Source organism: Notechis scutatus, chromosome 1 (assembly GCF_049901735.1).
Source record: "Notechis scutatus isolate UNSWTSFEM ecotype Mainland chromosome 1, rNotScu1.2, whole genome shotgun sequence".
Classification (NCBI taxonomy): Eukaryota; Metazoa; Chordata; class Lepidosauria; order Squamata; family Elapidae; genus Notechis; species Notechis scutatus.
The window spans coordinates 188458912-188483199 of NC_142009.1; the positions used below are offsets into that span (position 1 = coordinate 188458912).

A 24288-nucleotide genomic window follows, 5' to 3' on the forward strand; every position below is an offset into this window, starting at 1 on the left:
CAGCAGGTGGGATTAACACGTGAGCCGCTTCCCTCCCTCCCCCTTTCTGGTGCAGCCACCCACGACCCCACCGCCATCTTGGCTAAACCCAGACGCGCGGGGCGGGCTCGGCCGGCTTGGACCCGCCTCTGCGGTGAGCTCACACGCAGCCGGGTTCAGCCCTCACGCGAGGTGCCTCCCGTCAAGACGACAGGTTTCCCACCCCGCAGGGCCGGAGATGTCCGCTTTGCTTTTGCTCTCGCTGTTGCAGCCCCCGTAAGGGCGAGGGCAGGTAAATGGAGGCGGAGGCGCCCTCGCCCCGAGAACAGCTGCAGGCGGGCGGCGCGCGGGCGGGGAGGAGTGGGGGGTGGTGCAGCTCCCCTTCGCCGGGTGGAAACCGAGCCAGCTGCTTGAGCTGTGAGGGAACCGGGAATTGAGAGGGCGCGGGAGGGGAAGGCATTCGCCGGCTTCCCAGTCCGAGGCAGTGGGGTGCTGAGGGGCTTCCAGCCCCTTCTCCCGCTGGACCACGCTGGGGCTGCTTACTCACGGACTGCACTTTAGCCAAAGGGAGGGCTTGTGGCACTCCAGGGGCTAACGGGCTGCGGGAGTATGTATGTGTGTGTGTATTTCGGAGGTTGTTGCCTTGTAAAAGCGCCCCCTCCGTGGGAGCCTCTGTTTTGCCCGGTGACAGCTAAGAGCAGCGAAAATGGGTGTGTGTGTGTTTGTGTGTGTTAATCTGCTTGGCGCTCAGTGGGAGTCTTGTATTCGCCCGCGCCTCTGCTGCACGTTTACCATCGGCCGGCACCGCGGTTTTGGGTGCAAATCGACTCAAACTCGCCACCAAGCGCGTTCCCTTTCCTCGTAAACGCGATCTTATTGGCTGCGGGCTAGGCCGCCTCGGGTGATACGAGGCGCTTCTCTTGAAGCTCGGCGGGAGCGGTGGGGGTGGGAGGTGTTCCCCCCTCTCTTTAAGCCCTAACTCTGGGCTAGATGCGTTTCTTTCATAATCAAACTTTCTGTCTATTTAGTTGATTAATTAGCCTTCCTTATTTCCGAGGTGGGTAAAATGAGGACCCAGATTGTTGGGGGCAATAGGCTGACTCTAAACTGCTTAGAGAGGGCTGTAAAGCGGTAGATAAGTCCAAGTGCTATTGTTATTGCTATTAATGTTCAATGCTTCCAAACAAGCATTCAGGTGTCCATTAGAATCTCATAAAATAAGCCTTCAAATTAGAAGACTGCGGTTTTCTTGGCAACATGATTTGGAAGTAGGTTGCCAGGATCGTCCGTCCCAAAGGTGCTTTTTCAAGAGGCAACTGGACTTTCTGAAAGTCTAGAAAGTCCAGTTGCTTCTTGAAAAACACCTTTGGGACAACCATAATCTGGATGACTTGAGAATCTCCTTAGTCAGCTTGCCAGGATCTTTATCCTAGGGCTGAGATTGTGTAAGTGGCCCAAAGTCAACCAAATAGGCTTTGTGCCCACAGTCTTCCAGTTCCTACCAGTCCACTGCCTTTAATTTCTTTCTTAAACTTAATACAGGTCAACTGAGGCAAAATGACAACATCCTATTGTAATTACTCCTTTCCCTTGCAATTACCCAATGAAATAATTGCACTGTTTAATTGTAATTTCATTGCCTGATGGTACACAGACTGCTGTACACTTTTAAGTAAAACTGATGTATCTTCAAAATTATATTTGCATTTCCCCCCCTTTTTTCCACCAAGGTAGAATTTTGGTCAGGCCTCAGTATAGAAAAGACGGTAGTGTTGGTTTTCAAAAACAGGAAATTCAAAAATAAGCTGGCTCTTATGTTTTATTTTTTAAAACTCTCATCTCCCCAGGTGATTGTAAGAATACACATGTTTTAACAATGATACTTTCTGTTGCAAAGATTTTTCTTTGCAATTCCAGTCAGTATGCTTTCTTCCACAAAGCTAGATCTTCCTATTTGTGATAGGAAAATATACTTAGATTTCACACTTGCAAGTATATTTCAGTAGCTACCTAAATTAAACCTAAATTCATTGGATTCCTAAGTGCAATAGGCAGACATGATCACAATTATTCTGGGCTACTACATCACTAGTTCAAACAAAATGGGCACGCTGCTGTATGAAAACAGTCCCAGTTCTTTTTCTTTCATTTTTATTCTGCCTTTGGGGGTTTTTTTTAGACAGTGCAACTCACAATCTCCTGGTTTCTAGACCAGTAATTTCTTTATTTTTTAAATAATTTCTTTATAATTTTACAATATAATTTATTTATAAATTTATGTTCTAATTTCTACTTTTTATATCCCACACATTTTTTGTAAGAATTTTTAGTTTTTTTTTTATAAAGAGAAATTCAGATCTGGTAAAGGTAAAGGTAAATGTAGTGTCTACTCAAGAATGGGGCCAGTGCTCATTGCCATTTCCTAGCTGAGGGAGCCAGTGTTGCCGGAAGGTGTTTCCATGGTCATGTGGCCAGCATGGCTATATATCAAAGGCTCATGGAGTGTTGTTACCTTCCCACTGAAGTGGTACCTATTTATCTACTTGCATTTGCATGGTTTCGAATAACTAGGTTGGCAGGCCTACCCAGAAGTAAATTAATCATACTAGTTTATCTACAAGCAGTTCAGTTCCTTTCCACCATCATCCCAATGTCACCTGCTTTATTTTTTTCTTTTTGTTTTCAAGAAGAGTCAATGTTCTGTGTCCACTGATAAATATTCAACATAATATGAAAATGGTTTTTGGTTTGACATGTTGGCAGTGCACTAGACACAAATACAGAATGCAATATCAGCTCAAAATAATAAAAAAAAACATTGCCTTTCTTCTTTTACAGATCAGACTCTACTTTTCAAATTTTGAGAAGGGACGAATAAACATGAATCTTTTTACTCACATCAACACAAAGAATATCTTTTCTGCAACTAATATGTCTGGTCTATCTGGCAAGTTCGAGGATCAACTGAACTTAAGCAGTAATTCTCCTTCAATGTCAATAAGTAAGCTTTTTCCAGCTTTGTTACAATGCTTTGGCATTATCCTTTGTGGATATATAGCTGGAAGAGTTAATATAATTACATCCACTCAGGCCAAAGGATTAGGAAATTTTGTCTCCCGCTTTGCACTCCCAGCTTTACTCTTCAAAAATATGGTCTTGCTGAATTTTTCCAACGTGAATTGGTCCTTTCTGTACAGCATCCTGATTGCCAAAGCCTCAGTATTCTTCTTAGTCTGTACATTAACATTGTTGATAGTCACTCCTGAAAAACGATTTAGCAAAGCTGGACTCTTTCCTATTTTTGCTACTCAGAGCAACGACTTTGCACTGGGATATCCTATAGGTAAGAATCATTTTATGTAATTGCATTTTTTCCATAGTGCTTTAGAATCGTCATGCATAATATCCATTTCCAAAACACATATTTGGAGCTGGGGGGAGGAGGTTATGTGTGTGTGGAGTTCTAATACAAGACATAAATTAGCCATGTTATCGGCAATGTATAACTTTCTGCATAAAGCCACTCACTTTTTGTACCTGCAGTGCAGTGTTTTAATTTTTGAGAAGAAAATATATTTTGCTCCCTGAAAGAAAAAAAAATATTGGCCTGATATTGCAAAGATGAGGTGTTTTTTAAAAAGGTACAGTAAGTGTTTTTAGCCTGTGAAAGCCTTAAGACAAACATTTCATATATTAAACTGTACTTAAACCCCAAAATCTCATTGTAAGAAGACGTAGATATTGTACCGTAGTGAGCTGTACATGCTCTGTGACTCAGAGTGTCTGATAAAGCTAACTATTATGCTTTATTTAATGAACCATTACTGGATAAACAACAGATTAAAATGATATATAAACTTTCCGCACATGCGTGCAATAGTTTCATCATATGTAGGGAGTGGCACATTACATTTACATCTCCAGATTAAAAGTATTCATCTTTTTTATATTGCCTGCTCTTGAAGCTACACTGATTCATAGAGCTTGCATTTATATGCAGTTAATGTTACCTTATTCTGATGCCATTTATAATAAAATAATAATAAGTTAAATTTTTAGCTGGAGAAAGCAAGCTTGGAATCTCCAGAGTGTAATACACAATCAAATATTGGTAAACAGGTGTTTATGGCCTCTATCATTAAAAGGTACTTATCAGAATGGAATATATCTGTCATTTAAACACCATTAAATCTTACGTTTTGTATGTGTGTGTTGTATGTATATGTGTGTGTGTGTATGTATAATACACATACACATATTTAGAATGACACGTGTTTGCATCATTCTAAATATGCTGACTAAAGAAACTAAGGTGCAATTATTTAATAGTGTGATGAAACAGGAAATTTGATATAATTGGTTTTTCTAGAGAATGGAAATATTTGTCCTCTTTTTTCCATAATCCCCTTCTGTCAAGAGTTCCCACAGAAGTTGTTAAACATATCTTTGAAAATACAGGCAGGCCACCCATTGTAAGGTATGACATCTATTGTGATTTAGTTCAACTTAAAATAGAACTACCATATAACTCTGCAGCAAAAATCTTGATAGTCACTAGGGGGTAATAAATATAGAAAACTAGTACCTTGCTACTAATTCATAGTTTCAATTTCAATAGAATGAATGTAATAGCCCTACTTAAAGTAGACCTATTGAAGTCAATTGGATGTGTTAGTTTTGCAGGCCAGATTCTATACAAAAATTATATGTAAAGTTCCCATAATTTTTGTTCTATGTATTTGCTCTATATGCAAATTATGTGATATCTTTTCTTCGTGATTGTAAATTGTCAGCAAATCAGTGTATAATACAGTGACAGCCAAAAAAACGTTACCATTTACCAGATAGTTTTCAGGAAAAATTTAACATGCTATTTTTATCGCCCTACACAGTATTTTAGACAATTCTTTCTCTCAAATAAAGCCTGACAAGTTAAGATCATTGGAAGAAGCCACGCACAATGCAATTTCAGATAAATGCATACAAGGCATGTCTTCTCCTATTGTGCTACTACAATTGTATTTGTTTAGGAAGGATTATTATGAGAAAGTTTGGGAAATATGCTAAAATTCATTTTAATTTATACATACCAAAAAAAACATTGCAATAAATCTAGCAATCTAGAAACTAATTGCAATAAAATGCAATATATTTTTTAAAAAAGAAATACAAATACTTTATGACTCTATAGATCTGAAGAACTAGTGAAGGGGTAATAATGTTGCTCCCACTCAATTTTCCTCCCAAACCTTAAATCTTTTATTAGGGCTATGCAAAAGTCTTCAGAGGAGCTGTTTCAAGGCATACTGTTGTGGTTAGCCAGCAGCAGTGAGGAGGAGGTTCCCGAGGAGTCTGTGCTAAGTGCGAGTGAGCGCAGGATGATTCATAGAAGAGCAGCACAGTGACTTTAGGGAGTAAGAATGCTAATTAATGGCCCCTCCCTCCAGGGAATATAAGCCTGGTTTCAAAGGGTTTTATTCTGTAGAAGGCAAAAACACTCTAAGAACTCAACATTGTGTGTGGAGACTCCAGCTTATCTGAAGAATTCTGTCAAGGCTTTTCTGGTTGGACTAATTGGCTGCAAGCCATTTTTTATCTACAAAGAAGTTTATTTGTAGATTAAAGCTGTGAAAGTTTGAGTTACTGAGTTTGTTTGTGTTTGCTCTCTGGGAACCCGGTTGGGTCAGAACACATACAGGAACGTCTGTGAAATACCTCTTTTAGAATCAGTAAGGCAACCTTTTATGTACACGATTTCTCTGGCTACTTCATCAGTTACTCCAATCTGCCTCCCCGTGGATATGATGCAGAGCCAGGAACAGCTGAGCTTAGCCTTTCAAAAGAGATGGCTGCTTTAACAAGAGTTTCACTTATACTCGTGTACAGTAGGTAAGGAAGGGCCTCTTTGGAAGATTCTGCAGAGTTCTCATCTTTATGCTTCTGGTCGGTTGCTAGTAGTGTAGTCCTGAATAAACAGGAAGGAGACACATGCCTAACTTCCACATCTTAACACAGTCCACTGATCTTTTTTTTTTTTTTTAATGTGTTCATATGCTTGCAGTGGGGCAAGAGTTGAGCAGTACCTCTTAAAGGGGCTGTATTGATTGAAACCTGGTCTTTTGTCAGTCAGAATGTGAGAAACGTTCATTTAATATCTAGGAGGGTCGATTTTAATTGAATTACAGTTAGAGGATAATTGTAGGATTATTTAAAAAAAACTTCCTAATAATAAAAGCAGCTTAGCAGTAGAACCAGTTGAAAAGTGGTGTGCTTTCCTTTATTGGACATGTTCAGATGGAGGCTGTTTAGGATGCTTTCGTTTGGATTCATACACTGAGCAGGGTTTAGATTCAGGGGCTTAAATGGCTCTTTCTTTGATTCTATGATCTCATGGGCTTTGCCATCGTCCTTATGAACAGATGTTCAAGGTGGAACTTAAGTGTTGTCACCCTTTCTCTCTTATGACTTTGAATATTTTAGCTGGGTTTTTTTCCCCCTGGTACTGGGTGAATGCATTTCATCATATACATCAGGAATGTCAAACTCAAGGCCCCGGGGGCTGGATCTGGCCCTGGAAGCAGCAAAGGACCAGCCCGCGGTGCCTCTGCAAGCGAAAACGGGCTCCCGAGCTCCGTTTTTGGCTGCGATGACTTCCTGCAACCCTCTGCCAGCGAAAACAGAGCTTGGGAGAGCCGTGTACTATCCCTTATATACTGTTGCTTTGCAATTAATCTCAGCCCCTCTTTTGAATAGTGTCTGTAATATTTAAATAAACTTCTGGCAAGGTACGCACCGCGCCTATAAAAGTGACTTCAGTATGGGAAGCTGGAATTTACCACATAATTGCTTGGGATAAGAGAAAAGATAGTGCAATTGGTTAATATGACAGCAGGAAATGTTGCATTCAGTTAGTAATGTCACATAGTTATATAGTCCCAGCTGAAAATATGGAGACGTTCCAAATATCTCTTTTATAGGTACTTATGTGGGTAGTCCTCGGTTTATGAATATAATAGAACCTACTGACTACAGTTCCAAGTTGTGATTGTGGTAAAGTGGGTCACCATGTGATCTGACCCAGTTTTATGATCTCTTCTGTGGCAGTCGTTAAGCAAATCCATTTTTTTACTATGCTGAAAACCTAAAATAAATGCTGATTTTCAATCAAAATGGAATTTGTGGTTATGTGACCATGGGATGCTGAAAATGGCTGTAGATACAGGCCAGTAGCCACACACTTGAAATGCGGTCTTGTGACTGGGAACTGGGTCACAAGTACTTTTTTGGGGGGGGGTCCATCAGAATTTTGAATGGTCACTAAGCAACAGGTTATAAGTCAAGGGCTACCTGTATTCACTGGGTGAAGCCATTTTCTCTTAGCCCAACCCACCTCACAGGATTGTTGGGAAAATAGGAGAAGGAAGAAGTATTAAGTTCTTATAGGAATTTGCAAACTCCTACCAGATGAATTGGACATAAGCTGGTATAGCTTCTTGGGACATATCAGAGAGCCAGCATCAAGGTCAGAGAGACATTCTTGAGAGATTTGGGATACAGATCCTATCATTCCTATCAGCATGGCCAAGAGAGCTACTAGACATTTGAGTTGAAAGCATTCAATGGTCAGGACATTAGGGAAGATGGCCAAATTGATATTTCATTAAATATTTACTTGTTAGATAGACTTAAAGATGAAAGACAATGTTACTAAATTTAAAAGCCAGGAACTTATCTACTTCATTTTTTTCCTGGCTGGAAAGCGTGTTTTGATGACACGAGATTTTGGGTCAGCTGCTCTGTCAATGGATATGCAAGATTTAATCTATCTCTGTTTATCACTGGGTGTAAGATGAAACAAAGGCCATTTCATTGAGAGAAAGACCAGAGTTATAAAACAAGATTATCATTAATGCAATGTTGTATCATGTTTCAAGCTTGCCTACAGAGGTTAAGTAGATGGAATGATATAACTTCTCGGAACAAGTCCAAGTTTGATTTTAAAATTCAAAGGCCATTCAATATTGTTAAAGGCTTTTAAAACACTTAGGTAAGATCATGTCCTTCCTCAGCAAATACGATTTTTCAATTATTGGCAGAGCAATAGTCAAGTGAATTATCTTGCCAATAAAATATGCAATTGAGGGCCAGTTTGGTATAGTAGATAAGGAATCTCTGATTTCTAGGCTTCACTTAGGCACAATAAAAAAGTAGCTGGGTGACTGAGCCAGCCCCCTTTCTCTCAGCCCAATCTACATCACAGCATTGTTGTGGAAAAAAATAGGAGGAGGCAGGAACATTAGGTATATTTGCCACCTTCAATTATCTATAAACAAAGGCAGGATAATGATGTTGTTGTAAGCATATGCTGTTGCTTCATCCATTGTTCAAAATGTCCTCCTACATTCTGAAAAAGAGATTCTGCAACAGAATGCACAATTGGTAACAGTTGGAATTCCATCCCTTCTCCTGGGAATAGTGTTGTAATAGTGTGCAAACTATTCTATTTGTGTTTTGGGCTGTACTCTGACCTTAATAGAAATATTCTGGAGTTTTTCTGATATTCCAGAAGTGTATTTTCATGCAAAAAGTTTACTAGGGGTTTCCAGTCAGCCATAAATGTAGATATTGTTTTCTCTCTAATCACAATCTTTTTTTTCCTCTAGTTGAAGCTTTGTATCAAAATACATATCCAGAGTATCTCCAGTACATTTACCTGGTTGCACCAATATCACTTATGATGCTAAACCCCTTAGGGTTTATCTTCTGTGAAATCCAGAAATCAAAAGACAATCAGAATCTCTCTCATAGCAAAATGAAGATCGTAGGACTCGGGCTTCTTCACGTATTGCAGAATCCAATTGTGTTTATGGTCTTCATAGGAATTGCCTCCAACTACATCCTTAAACAAACGATTCCTTTATATTTGGAAAACTTCCTTGACAGTCTTGCCAATTCATTTTCTGGCTCAGCTCTTTTTTACCTGGGTCTCACCATGGTTGGCCAAATAAAGAAACTGACAAGGGGTACATTTGTTGCACTGATTCTTCTCATCACAGCTAAACTGTAAGTTCCCCCCCGCCTTGTGTTTTTTTATGCTTGGAAATTAAATCTTAAATACTTTGTCATGAACTAAAAAAATAATTTCTAACGAATGAGCCGTACCATTTTATTTCACATTATGAAAAATTTGTTGCCTTTTTTTATTATGATTGCATCATAGGAATTTTAAATTATTAGATGGTAAGAGTCTTTAAATATTTTTTTGCTTCAATTGCAAATGTGAATGCTACAAAATAGTGCTCTTAAAAATACAGGTAGTCCTTGACTTACGATCACAATTGAGCCCAACATTTCTGTTGCTAAGCAAGACAGTTGTTAAGTGAATTTTGCCCCATTTTACAGTATTTCTTGCCACAGTTGTTAAATGGATCACTGTAGTTGTTAAGTTAGTAACATGGCTGTTAAGTAAATCTGGCTTCCTCGCTGACTTTGCCTGTCAGATGTCGCAAAAGATGATCACATGATTGTGATAATTACATGCATCCTAATTTCAATCAAGTGACCATGGCGATTCTGTGACAGTTGTAAGTATGAAAAATGGTCATAAGTATTTTTTTCCAGTGCTGTTGTAACTTTGAACATTCACTAAATAAATGGTTGTAAGTCAAGGACTACTTGTACTACATATAAAATTAAGTCTATATGTTGATCTGCTTAGAGAAGATTATGAATTTAGGGACCTAAATTTCCAGTTGAGTAACTTATTTTTCTTTCTTTATTCTATCTAGACTGTTGATGCCCCTTCTATGCAGGGAAATGGTGGAATTGTTAGACAAGAGCCAGAGTTTGGTGAACCATACCAGTTTATCCAACTATGCATTTCTCTATGGAGTCTTTCCAACAGCTCCGGGTGTGGCTATATTTGCAACACAGTTTAACATGGAAATAGAAGTTGTATGTCTCTTAAATATTTTTCCCCACATAATTACAAGTGGTCCTTGACTTATGACTGGTTGCTTTAACAGCCATTCAAAATTACAACGAGCCTGGAAGAGGTGCTTTACAACTTGTAAAGAACCTCTGGCTGTTGTAAAAGGCCATGCCCTACCACTATCATATCCTGAGGTGACATGTCTGCGTTTGGGGTGCTAGGCAACTGGCTCACCTTTATGACTGAATGCAGCATCCCATGGTTATGTGACTGCAATTCGTGGCCTTTTTGGTGGTTTCTAGCAAAAAAAATACCCATTTGTATGAATAGACCTTAGCATTTTTTTAATGATTGCAATCACCATTAAAAAATGTCATGAAATTGGGTCTGGTCATGTGGGTGACCAGAATGAATCAGAAATCTGGTCCCAATTGCAGTTATAAGTTGACTACCTATAATTTCTTCATGCAAGTTTTACTGGTTTCTTCAAGTTGAGGAAAAATTACAGCAATCTTAAATTATTTAGAAAATAATTAAATATGCTAATGAATATTTCAGAAGTTTCTTGCATCTTTTGAAGTTCATTTCTGGAATTAAGTGGGTAAAAGAACTGATTATTTTTCAGAAGTCTTGGGGGGCAGGGGGGACTGTATAGCCTCACACTTAAGTACCTTTCAATCTAAATTTCCACGTTTCCATTTAGCTTCAATTGCAATTAATTTTGCTTGAGTGAATCAGATTCATGAGTTGATTCATTCATTGACTCTGGACATAAAAAAATCTTAAATAGGAGTAATTTTTTAAAAACCCAGAGGCTTTGTCTATGCTTTATTGGATTTCCCTTTGAAGGGAGAAAAAGAGAGAGAAATCATGATATAACATTCCTTATTGGCTAAACTACTACTTCTAAGTTTATTTCTAAAGAAGAAAACTTCCATTGGAATAGGCTGCTAGTACTTTATGTGTTCCCATCCCTCTGTTCTCTGGCTGTTAATCACACTGTGACAATAACTATAGATAAATAAATAAATATAAATCTCCCGAAGTAGAGTGTTTTCATTTGAGATGATCAGATTATTAGCATTTTGTCATGAAAAGCAAAAATAGATATTTTCTGGCCATGAATAGTTCGGTGACAGTGCTAATGCTAATGTTGCTTTTCTTAGCTGCAGAATTTCTGTGGTTCCCTGAAATAATGCATAGCTATTAAAAGCTGTAATTCTTAATCCTGATATCCAATGAAAAATACGGCAGGATAATTTTTAAAGAAGTTAAAAGCCACCAGAAACAGAAGCCACCAGAAATCTCTATTTCAGATGGCACAATCTTCACTTAAATATTTTGGTAGCTTTTTAGGCCAGAAAAGAAATAAGTAATGGTAACCCTTCCTCAAGATTTTAAGAACATCTGTACTTTTTCTGTACTAAATTAAGGGGAAGTGGAATGCATGCAAAAGTGCATATATAGATAATCCTCAACAATCATTAGTGACCAAAGTTGCAACAGTACTGAAAAAAGTGACTGACTTACTCATCCTTGCACTTATGATGATTGCAACTCCCTTCTGACAAGTAGGAAGTCAGCGAGGGAAGATGGATTCTTTTAATTACTGTGTGATTCACTTAAGAACCACAGGGAATCACTTAACAGCCATGGTAAAACGTCATAAAATTGTCATAAAATCTCAATTACCTAACTCAACAACAGAAATTGTGATCTCAATGATAATTGTAAGTCAAGGACTTCTTGTAAAAATACTGTCCTTCTTGTTAAAATACTGGGAGAATAAAAATGTCTTTATAATCAGCCTGTGCAAAAATGGTTTTGTTTTGCAGACTATTCTGCTTACCTCTATAGTAAGGAAGCTGAAGGGTTTGAAAATACATTATTTGTTTGTTGGGCATATAATAAAGTGTGGAAATGTGTCGTTACTTTGATTTGTCTCACTTGTCCTTTTTATTTGTTTATAATATAAAATACAAAAGCAAATAATAGGAAAAATAAGGGAGGGAAAAGGGAAGGGAAAAGTGTAGAAAAGAAGGGAAAAAGAAAGAAAAGGCATTGACTTCCGACTCCCTTTGGTGCAGTAAAATAAGGCATTAACATCAAACCTCAATTTTTTACTTTTACATAATAGTATAAACTAGCCATTTCTATAACAGCAAATCTATCTAATCAGTAAAACCCAAAATCAAAGTTACATTTTTGTCCACCTCAAGCACAAAGTCCAGAAACATTTTTGGTTTTATCTTTATATTCACTTTGAGAATCTTTTGTATGAGAATATGAATCCTGCTCCAATATTTCTTTGCTTTATCACATGTCCCACCATACTGTTACTTTGATTTGTGATTGCAGATAACTTCTGGAATGGTGATCAGTACTTTTGTGTCTGCTCCCATCATGTATGTTTCCGCATGGCTATTGACCATTCCTTCTATGGATCCAGACAGATTGGCTGCAGCAATTCAGAACGTTAGCTTCGATATTAGCATTGTTAGTCTGGTCTCTTTGGTGAGTATCATGTTAATCAGAACTATCCTCTTCTGTGTTTAAAAGATGGGGAGGAAAATAAAGAATTGATGCTAATAGTCCCATTTAAAATAGGTTCTATAGCAGTGGTTCTTAAACTGGGGATAATTTGGGCATATCCTGGGCATAATGGAGCAAATTGCTTTATTGTGCGTCAGAGATGCAGTTTGGATTAAATTACTTGTAAATACGTACAGTACAGAATTGTGCCACTGGTTTCTATTTTAGTCTATTGCCTGAAGAGAAGACGAGTAATAGGAACTAGCTAACCCAATTATGTTGTCAGCCTTTTAAGTTAGCCCAGATCAAAGAATAGTCATGGCAAGGATCATTATCTTATTACTTATATAGGATACATTCTCAGAATCTTGCAAGCCTGTTCAAAACCGGTCATTGTCCTTTTTTTCAGAGCAATAAAACGAGGCCGCAGCTGTTCCTGAATCTCTTTCTCATGCTTTCTACTTTGCAAACATTTCCCCTCCCTCTTCTTTCCAAAGGCCACGATTTTTTTTTTTTTTTTTTTTACAAATATGGGGAGTAATGTGTTAGAAAAGGAGAAGGGAGGTTCGGATTCTGTCAACCTTTGGCCTCAAAAGCTCATTGGTTGACTTTGAACTAATGATTCTCTCTCACTCAGGCTGAACTACTTCACGGGATTATTGTTGTAGGGGGAAAATAGGAGGGAATTAACATTGTCTTGAACTCCTCGTGAAATGGGGTATAAATCAATGAATTGGACAGATATAAGACTTTGAAGAATATTAGCAAAATCATGATGATAAATTATTACCATAGATTTTGGTTTGTTTTTTTTTATAATTGTCACACCATTTGTGCTGCATTTCTGTTCCGTTATGCATCATTATTGGATGTGACAAGGCATCCTGGTTAGGAAGCAACAAAAGGCAGAAGCTTGAAAAGAAGAGAAATTGAAGAGGGCTTTTTTTTTTTTTCCTTTTCTGTTCAACAGCTTTTTGAAAGAAGCTCTCCTTGTGCACCCACAAATGGTCTTCTGTCTAATGTGACTGACAGCTCAACAGATTCCTGACTTTTTTTTAAAAAAAATTGTGTTTTATAATGGAATAAGGTCAATTCCACTCAGACCCTTTCTCAGTTAAGCAGTCACTTGTCTCACTAAGGAACAAATTGTATGCTATTTTACTAATGGGTGAAAAACAAACATGTTCAGATTATTAAATAAGAAGCTTATTTGGCCAAGGGAAAAAAGAGAAGTAAATTCTGCTCCCCTACCACTTTTCCCCTCTCCTTAGGGTTTTCAGTTTTGAGGGTAAAGATTGTTGCCTGGGGCTAAAATTTAAAAACTAGAACTCTTTATCAGGCTAGTGGAAGTGTTCTTGCAGAGATGGGGGTCTAGGGCTGTGAAACTCTGGAAGTATAGTACAGTCTTCATTTTTAAGGGTTTGATAATTAGCTAGCTTAGAAAAACTGAGAATGCCAACGCAAAGAGGAAACTGATATGAAAGCTCTGTTCTAATGATACCTGAGCCCATTATGGAAATATCAGTAATGCCAAGGAAAGTCCCTTAACAGAGATTGCACAAACTGTTTGAATGTCATTGAAATGAAAACCTGGGTGGAATATTTTATATTTTATAATTAGGAGAAGTGAAAGCCTTACATCGTGTTCACTCTGTGTTTCAGATCTGGTCCCTCGGGGTTATTCTTCTGAGTAAAAAATACAAGCAGCTTCCTCATATGCTTACAACTAACTTGCTCATTGCTCAGGTCAGTGAAATGGAGAATTATATCCCAAAATGTTTTCTTTCCAGGAATGGTTGTTGTGTAGTTTGCAGACAGCATTATTATTTTTTTAACAGAAGGTACACAATGCAAGCATTCTGCTCAAGCAGGTTTTGATTTAGTTATTGCCTTTGAATTACATGTGGGTGCATCATGGAAGAATGTTTGACACCACTTTGGTGTTTTTAAAACAAGCTGCTACAGAAGCATTGTGAATAAAACTAAACATCAAGCTATACATAAATATAATACCTGATATTGATTCTCCTGTAATGTAGTTCAGACTCTAGATCAGGGGTGGGCAAACTTTTTGGCTCGGGGGCCTCATTGACTTTTAAAATTTGACAGACGGGCCGCCACCTGGTGTCGAAATGCCTGTCATTACAAGTCAAAATCGAATGAATGCAATCATTCAATCATTCACATCAAACCTTAATTCTGTACCAATCTTCGGCGGGCGATTATTAAAAGACCAATGGGCCGGATGTGGCCCGCGGGCCGTAGTTTGCCCACCCCTGCTCTAGATCAACAGAAATCCCCCCCCTCTCCCCAGCCCACACATAGAGTGTTCCTTACAAAGTATAAGTTATAGACTGCAGTTAAAGAATCCAATTAGGAGAAACTTAAGCAGATGCAGCGCAAAATAGCCAATGGGGAATTTCCATTCCAGTTGGATTGTGTTCACCGTACTTCGCTTTTTCATACTATTGCCACTTATCCTTGACTGAAAATGCAACATTTTCATGTCTGAAAATTTAAGCATTTTCTTCTTGAAATTTAGTACTAATTGAGAAAGAAGTTTTGTTTATAATAGTATGGACTATTGTTCTAAAAAAAATTAGAAGCAAGTTATACCATGCAATGCTGATATGGAAACTGTAGACTCCAAAACTTAGGCAGCATTGTGAGAAAGTATCTGTGGAATCCCCCTTTTTATAAAAAAAAAAAAAAAGGAATGAAATCTTTTGATATGTTAAAATGTTGGCTTTATTTCATTTTATTTGGCAATCTCACTTCAATTTTGAACAATGTCAATATTTTTTTTCCTGCAAAGCAAGAGGGCTTCCAAACTGAAAACAATAAGATTTGACAATGGTCTACTTGCACTAGATCAGGGGTGTCCAACCTTGGCAACTTTAAGACTTGTGGACTTCAACTCCCAGAATTCCTCAGCCAGCAAAGCTGAGGATTTGGAGTTGAAGTCCACAAGTCTTAAAGTTGCCAAGGTTGGACACCCCTGCACTAGATGATGCTGTGCTGTTTGAAAAGTTTGTTATGGTTTGTCTTAGAGGCGTCTCCCTTACCTTCATGCAGGAGGACATGCCTCTTCTAAAATCTGGTGGAGTTAGTCATTTTACTATATGAAAGGTTTTAATTAAGATTTCTTCAGTTACATCTCAGTCATAAAATATACAATAGACACAATTGCTTTGATTTCTTTTAGTGTGTGGCCTGTGTTGGAATGGTAATGTGGAATTTCACTATAGAGAAGAAAAGCATCTTTGTGCAGATTCTTGTGTTCATTCTCCTGTACTGTTCCCTTTATAGTGCTTTTCTGTGGACAGGTAAGTAGAAATTTCCGGCCTATAAAGCAATATATGTTTTCTTTGATGACGTAATGCTAAAGAGACAATGCTTGGAGATTATCCTATGTTCCTGAAGCATAAACTTTTAACACCAGTTTACATCCATTTAAGTCTCTTTACCTATTGAACAGTTACCACTGAATCAGCTTCAACCTTCCTATCCATTCCTAAAAACTCCTTTAAAAGTCTGTAAATAGAATTATTGCAGTATTTCTCAACCTTGACAAGTTTAAGATGAATAGACTTCAACTCCCAGCATTCCCCAGCCATCTTGTGCTGGCTGGCGAATGCTGGGAGTTGAAGTCCACTCATCTTAAACTTACCAAGGTGTAGAATCACTGGATTATTGGATTGTATGAGACATTTTTTAACCCTTCAAGATAGATCACATTAGGAAACCAATCCTACAGGCTAGTACTACTTTAATGATAAAGTTATAGCAATAGAATCTTGGAAGTCTGAATGCCCTTCTGCTCCCTCTCTTTATTTTTGTAAAAACTAGTGACGGTCTTGTCTGAGAGGCCTGGATTCAGGTTTCTTTTACCTGACTCTTGTTTTGGTAACTCTTCCTGTTCATTCCTTTACCAAGGTGCAGAAGGGGGAAAAAAGGAGGTTGCAATTGTATGATTAGAAGTCCATTGGATGCAGTATAAAGATTTGCTTGAATAATTATGCTTGGATAACTATAAGCGACAATCCTACTTGATCAGGGATGTCCCACTTTGCACTGAGGGAATGGGACTTAAGTGAGGATCAGGGGAAGGCAGATGTCATGGAGAAGTTCTTCCCAAAACCCCAAAAACTTTAACCTTAGACTGTCTACTCTTGACCTCACCCCATTCCTAAGAGGTTTTTAAGAGGCATGCATTAGTGCACCAACTTGCCTACCGTCCCTGTCTTAATGCTCCCTTTTATTCTTATCCATTTCATGTGTTAATAATCATGTTTGTACTTCTATCTGTTATCTAATACATGCTAATACATTCGGAAGTGGAAGCTTCCGAATGTGTGGAGATACTGTGTAATTGCAGTAACTACTCAGCATTTTTTACCTCCCCACTTCCGGTGCATTTGGAGTGAAAGCTCTCAAACTTAGAGACGGAAAGCTAAAAACTTACTTCAAAATTCCTTTTCCCCCCTTTTTTACTCCCTTTTTTCTGTATACATTTGCTCAATTTTTTTTCTTCTTTTTCCCTCATCATCTGGCGCTATGATGAACTATCTCTCCTTCTTTACTCTCTCTTTATAATGATTATAAATATGCATACTGGGGAAAGGAAAATTGATTGTTGTAACTGATTGTTAAATAATTGAATTAATTGATTTATTAATAGTGATAGTTATACTTAGATTAGATATATAGGGAAAATAGTAAGAACATTAAGTATTATTTAATTAATAAGTATAGGATTTTATGTATTAATATTATAATTTATTGTGTGATCACAATTAATCCACTTGGGAACGAATGTAATACTGTTTGTGTTTAAGAATATTTAAAATAAGGTTAGATAAATACACATATTTATTTATAATATTTAAATATAGTTGGATTTGGATGTTATATATATATACACACACACACACACACACACACACACACACACACACACACACTACATGAAGTTATGTATAGAGGCTGAGCATAGACCTTACAAAATTATATATGTGATTTAGAATTTGGATTTAAAATAATACAGTGATAATATTTTTATATATAAGTACTTATACTCCAGTAACCAGTTAAGAGCACAGCTATCCAGCAGATAGATAGATTAAGTAATTAGATACTGGTCAATCCTAATTCAGAGATTCTATCACTGAATGTTAATTTGGGATAATATAATTAATATAGTACAACAACAGAAACAAATCTTAAAAGAAATGACTTCCACAACTACTACAGCTCTGAAAACTGGAAGAAAGGTCACCCCGACGTTAACAACTACGTCGGCAACAGCTTCGCCCATGGCACAAAAAACCATAGAAGAAACATTACAGCACCCCTATATGAGTCCGAATTGCTGGAAATGCGGGGAAAAAAAGAGGGAACTTTTTTCCATATGTGGTGGTCCTGTACAGAAACTCAAAAATATTGGCAGAAAATTAGAAATTGGCTGGAAGAAACGACAAGAGAACAGATCAAATTCAAACCAGAGTCCTTTCTGTTAGGGATCTTTGATAAACAAATATCAAAAAAAGTGAAATATATAATAATACACATTTTGACAGCGGCCAGATTGGCTTTTGCACAATGTTGGAAGCAGCCTCATGTTCCATCAGAGGAGATGATCATTCAAAAAATTTCAAGTTGTGCTGAAATGGACAAATTAACTTTGGCATTAAAAAATAAAAACACTTCAATATACTACAACAGCTGGAACTGCTGGTACAAATGGATAGATCAAGGATAGACTTCACACTAAAAGGCAAAAGAGGATAGGATAAATCCATAGTAGTGATACACAGATATATGTAAGGATTAGGTGTGTGTATATGGCATAAAATAAGGATAAAAAAGAGGTCCTACAAACTGTTGAAGATGAGAATGTTTTTAATTGTTTTCTATTTTTTTCTTTCTATTTTCTTCTCCCTTTCTTCTTTTCCTCTCTTTCATTTATGTATGTGTTGTTGGTTTGTTTTAATTGTAAAATCAATAAAAAAAATTTTTTTTAAAAAGAAGGAATCACCTTGGGAGTGACTTCCAGTTGATAAAACTGGAAGTTACAGGTTTCCCATGGGCCCATTTCCTTCAGTACAGCCTTGTAATGTTCATAACCAGCTGGCTGGTGATGGGATATGCATTTAAAAAGCAATTTTATCTTATATATTACTTAAAACTCAGTACTGCAATCCCAAACTTCATGTCAGCTCTAATAAGGAAATTTGTGGTCAGCATTTTCCCAGTGTCTGAAAATAGTTGTCACGTATTCCCCATACCCTATATTTTGCAACACTGGATAAATATATATTTGAGTAGAAAATGTGCAAGAGCTACATAGATATGACTGCAGAAATTAAGTTACGTTATATATTACATTAATCCTATAAATTACTTTCCATTGAAAATACAATGATCTCAATTTTTCTTCTTCCTAGCCAACCACCGCAATATACGGAACAAGAATCATTAGCATTCCGATAGCGTCTGCAGCCTTTACCCATACGTTACTGACTGACTCTTGTCATGATATACTGACATACCAACAAGTAACTGTGACACCCCTATAATGAAATATTGCTTTTGATTTGCAGGATGGACAGGTTCTTACATCCCACAAGCTAATGTTATTGCTATAAGAACAGCAGGCTTGTTATGTCACTGCCTTTGAGTACAGGAGAGAGAAGGGGAGGGAGAGAGGTCTGGGGGAAATATCGTTTCCTGAAAAGAACAAAACTGAGATGTTCTCCTTGTTTTCAATAGGCCTTTTAGCTCTTTCTCTTCTCCTTTTGAAAAGAAGGGAAAACCTAAAGATTCCTGTTGGAATTATTACTATAGCTGGCTGGGGGTAAGTTTGCAAAAGTTCATCGCTAAGAAAATTTATAGGATATGACAAACTAATTACATGTATGATTTATACTGTATTTTATACTTTGCAGCATCCCAGTGGTCATTGTTGGAATTCTTCTAATGGCTGGAAAACACACTGGTGAAATTGACTCAGCATTTTTTTATGGGAAACATCAGGTAGGGAGAGTTTTGTATTACCATTTGTTGATCAGTGCTTAATGAAGCTCATTATTTGATAAATAGAAGCAGCTTTTGAAAAGAGGGGGACGTTAATTAATTGACTATATAACTGCTCTCCAAAATTTGAAGAACCCTAAGAGTTTGGCTTCTCTAGACTATGGCAAAAGAAAGCAAAGGTAGTACCAAGAGTCATAGGAGCCTTGGGTGCAATCCCAAAACAACTGGAGCACCACTTGAAACAACAGTGGCATTGACAAATTCCCCATCAGTCAATTGCAAAAGGCAGCTTTACTCGGAACAGCTTACATCCTGCAACAGAACCTCTAACACCATTAAACGTCAACACCTGCCTATCCCAGGTCGTTGGAAGGACTTGATAGGTGGATAAAAATGCCAAATCCAGTCTGAACATCTGGTGGACCGTGCAATGCATCATAATCATAATAATTTAACTTCTGCCTAACTTCCTCCTTTCGATTCCTCTTTTGGCCAGGTGATTACTACTGCAGTAATCGTAACCATCAGCATATTGTTCTCGGGTGTGTCACTCATGTGTATGAACCGATCTGGGACAGCAGGGACTAATTATGAGGTTCTAAACCAGCAATTTCAACATCAAGTAGAAGAACCCGAAAGGGAAGCGAATCAACACTATAAACCTTCCTCCAGTGTCTCTCATTCTGAAACAGATTCTCCCACGGAAAGAGGTATAACGAACAACTGCAACTTAGTTTTAGGAGCAGGGAAACTTGACTTGGTGATGGTTCTGACCACTGTAAAAAAAGAGGAAAGACCAAGGACTCCAATTTGCTGCAGGCACCTTGCCTTGCTATCTGTGAGATGAGGTAGAGTCCCTCCGATTAAAGTGAGGAATAGAGATGCAACTAGGAATGGACACCTTAAAATTGAGATTGAGTAAATTATGCAGTCAAAGAAGCATAGGGCAGAATTAGGGTTAAGATGGCTCTCCAGATTAGGGCTATGAAAGGCCTGACCCAAAACAGGAAAGGGCTTCCAAGCACTTGTAGCATCTGTTTGCAACTGTTTAAACCAAACGTAGCAAGCTGTGATAGCCATCTGTGCAACCTCAGGAAAATGCACAGCTCGAAGAAATTGCAACAGCCTGAGCACTTCTACGTGCTCTGAAACACCTTTTTTACCATTGAATCCATAGTGATCTACATCTCCAGCCAGCAGTGAAGAGATATTAATCATTGTATTTTAACCACATCTGCTCATAATGGGTTTCATACTCTTGCTGTGTGGAAGTTCAATACCATTTCTAGCAGTCCTCAGTATGGAGAAAGGCCAGCCAGGGATGACAAAAAGAATGATGTATGTTTTATCCATGGATATTTTTTGAACTTATTAAAAAAAATATTCATATTTCCTAACCATTGCCCAAGCACATTCAGCTGTATAGTTATTTTCTTCTTTAAAATCCTAAGAAATATTTTTTTCCTTGTAGAGAACCTTGTAGAGTTCTACACATGTCAAAAACAAAATGGAGAATTATGCTGCTCTGAAGAAGAATCTGCATGTAGTACTGGACTCAGTGAGAATTGTTCTTTCTCAGTTGAGACAGGTAAACTATCTTGTTTGAAATAAAATTTAAAAAGTTTACCAATTATGCAATACTGTATCTTAACTTAACCAAGAGAGTTCTTTATACAGTTTGAATACTTTGCTGCAAGTTGTATTTTTCACCTTTTATCCTTTGTATAACTCAGCCTGCTTATAAATGAATCACTATGATTAATATATAGATAATCCTCAACTTATCATTGTAACAGAGCCTACTCATTATGGTCGTAAGTCATGATGGTGAAAAGCCACATACACACACACACACCCCCCATGACTGAACCAATTTTAGGACCTTTTTGGAGGGCAGTCTTAAGCAAATCCATAGTCATTAAGCAAATGCTATGGGGTAGCTTTGCCAAAAACTGAAAGTAAATGCCAGTTTTCAGCAAAAACATGGAAAATCACAGTCCTGTGATTCCAGGCCACTGCAAATATTTCCAAGTGCCTAAAATACAGTTATATGACCAAATGGAGTGGACAGCTATCAGAATTTTGGAACCGGATCGTAAGGACCTTTTGGATGCCCCTGTTGTAACTTTGAATTGTCACTAAATAGGCAGTCGTAAGTCAAGGATTACCTATATAAACAAAATAAGGGAAAATCTATAGCTTCAAGAATTATTTCTGATTCAGAAGGCAGAGAACAGAGAGATTAGAATGCACGAGATGGTAAAATTCAGAGCCTTGCCTCATTGAGATAGGGATAGCCAGGGAAATATTTTTCCCCCAGTGTTATCATTTGAACCCAGCCTATTTTTAATCTTAATCTTTCTTTTGCTGCCTTCATGCACCATTTTTGTTCTGGTTTTGGAGAGTTCACCTGCTGTTAGGCAGATGGGGTCATGAGCCCTTTACGTAATTTCTTTCTTACGTTCCATATTATGTTATGTTACTATCTGATGTTCCATGTTATTATATCATATATATAAGATATTTATGTAAGTAGAAGATAACCATTAAAATACAAAAAGAAAAATGTAAAAGTTCAAGGAACAATAAATACATCTGGAAAAAGAAAAGGAAAATTTATATAAAGAAGTGAATTCCAATCTTATTCACAGCACTAATATATAAACTTATTATTTCTCCACCCTCTTTAAGATTTATATCATTCTCTTCTTCCCATATTCAATCCTTTTTTTATCAGCAAATGCATAAATTGTCAATATATTTGTTTCCACTTTTAATAAAAAGGACCACAAGTGGTTTCCAGTTTTTTATGAGAGTACTTATTGTTTTATCCCTGATCAAACAAGTCAATTTTGACATTTTGGTAAATTCTACCACCTTCATAATCCATTCCTCCTTAATTTCTTAAATCACCAAGGAACAGGAATATTGCTTGAGTAAGATTCTAGATCCTATGTAAACACCATTTTTAATATTATTGCATAATAAGTTGACATTTAGAGCGAAATTAAGGGACACACCTGCTACCTGTATATGGCTGTCTTTATATTCACATTCAAAAGGGCTTTGTTTCAGTTTGGTAACCTTATTTGTTTTTTCAGCACATGTGTTCCCTCCTAGCATTTTCATACTGCTTTGAAATATCTTGAAAGTTACAAGAATACCAGAAGTATCAGTCAGATAAAACCTCCAACAACAAAAAAATATAAACAGGAAAATGCACCTTCTTAATGTAATATATTTACCTCCTTTAAAGAACACATGCGAGAATACATTGGGGCCAGTAAAGTAAATATTTCATAGATATATGGGGAGACAGATTTCACATTGTTGCAACAAAGAACTAATTTAGATAGCAAATGTGCCCGACGGGGTGGGAAAAGAGCTGTTTATCCCACCCTTTTGAATAGCAGAGGCAGAGAGAAGATCTTGTACTTCATCCTGGCTCTGGAGGCTTAGATTTATTTATTTTTCTTCTTTGATACTTTACCAAGTTCAAAAGTAGAAAAATAAAAACTTAACAAAAAATCTTAATCAAGAAACAGAACAGAAAAGAAGAGAAAGAGGAGTAAAGAGAGAGGGAAGAAATGCAACAAAATAAAAAAAAAAATCTCTTGGGGTTGTTGGATAAAAATTTGGAAAATCCACATGGTGATCTGTTTTTATATATGATAACCACAATCCTATATGCTCAATAGTGGGAAAATTCGTTCATACTTATAATGGAAGAATGGTCGATATAGTTGATGGAATTGGCTGAGGTGGTGAAAATGACTAAAGAAAAGACATTTGAGCCACTTTAATGCCAATTGGAAGCTCCTATTGAACATTTTGACATGAAACAGAAAACAACGAAATAATGATGTATAGATTTGCTGATTAATAATAATAGATTATTTTAAAAATAGATGTTACGCTATAGCAATAGCACTTAGACTTACATATCAATTCAACAGTGCTTTACAGCTCTCTCTAAGCGGTTTACAGTGTCACTTATTTTGACTCTTAGGGAAGCAAGTTCTGTAATGTAATAATTGGCTAGAGATAGATGGGATTGATAACTAGTTTGGAAAAGAAGATAAAATTAGGAAGCCATTCTGCGCTGTAGTAGCAAGCCTTGAGGCTTCTGAACTGGAGAATAAGAATTGCTTTGGCAGCAAAAGGTGCAGTATTTATTAGCTTTTTGCTGCCATCTAGTGATAAATGTCACTAACTTAAAATAGTCTGTAACATCATGAACTTTGTCTGTGGAGATTCTCAGTCATCCAGGCCATGGTTGTCCCAAAGGTGCTTTTTCAAGAGTCAACTGGACTTTCTGTTTTTTCTTTGAAGATGTTTCGCTTCGCATCCAAGAAGTTTCTTCAGCTCTGGAGAAGCTTCTTGGATGAGAAGCAAAACGTCTTCAAAGAAAAACCAAAAAGTCCAGTTGAGACTCTTGAAAAATCACCTTTGGGACAATCATGAACTCTGATTCCTACCATATTTTATTCTACTACAATTTGGTAGAAGCAAGAAGTAGGGGAAAAAAGGCTAGTCTGTTAACCTTGACCTCGCTAAGTTGAAAATGATGTTACTAATACTCTAAAGCAGGGTGTTTGTTTGCAGAAATGATCTCTATCCTGTTATAACACGTTCAAGTGTAGATTAAAGTCTGGATAGTCACTACTATAACCTTTTACAGTTTGATACTTTTCTAGGGGTGATTCTAATGAGATTTGGGTTGGGTAGCAAGCAAATAGAACCTTTTCTTGTCTGTCTGTCTGTCTTCGATATACTAAAAGTATACAAAACAACAAAAAAGTTAGAAAGCA

General features: G+C 37.3%; 1 protein-coding gene across 2 annotated transcripts in view; it reads left to right on the forward strand.

Annotated features, from left to right (window-relative positions):
* The window catches only part of GPR155 (G protein-coupled receptor 155), a 34945-nt gene continuing 10657 nt past the window's right edge, over positions 1–24288 (forward strand). For both annotated transcript variants that reach the window (XM_026677686.2, XM_026677683.2), the window contains exons 1-11: positions 1–271; positions 2818–3322; positions 8643–9042; positions 9768–9933; positions 12269–12424; positions 14105–14188; positions 15648–15768; positions 19214–19298; positions 19390–19477; positions 19974–20187; positions 20949–21065. In XM_026677686.2, coding sequence (XP_026533471.2) covers positions 2860–3322; positions 8643–9042; positions 9768–9933; positions 12269–12424; positions 14105–14188; positions 15648–15768; positions 19214–19298; positions 19390–19477; positions 19974–20187; positions 20949–21065 — 1894 coding nt within the window. In that variant the 5' untranslated portion in view covers positions 1–271; positions 2818–2859. The remainder of the gene's footprint in view (positions 272–2817; positions 3323–8642; positions 9043–9767; positions 9934–12268; positions 12425–14104; positions 14189–15647; positions 15769–19213; positions 19299–19389; positions 19478–19973; positions 20188–20948; positions 21066–24288) is intronic.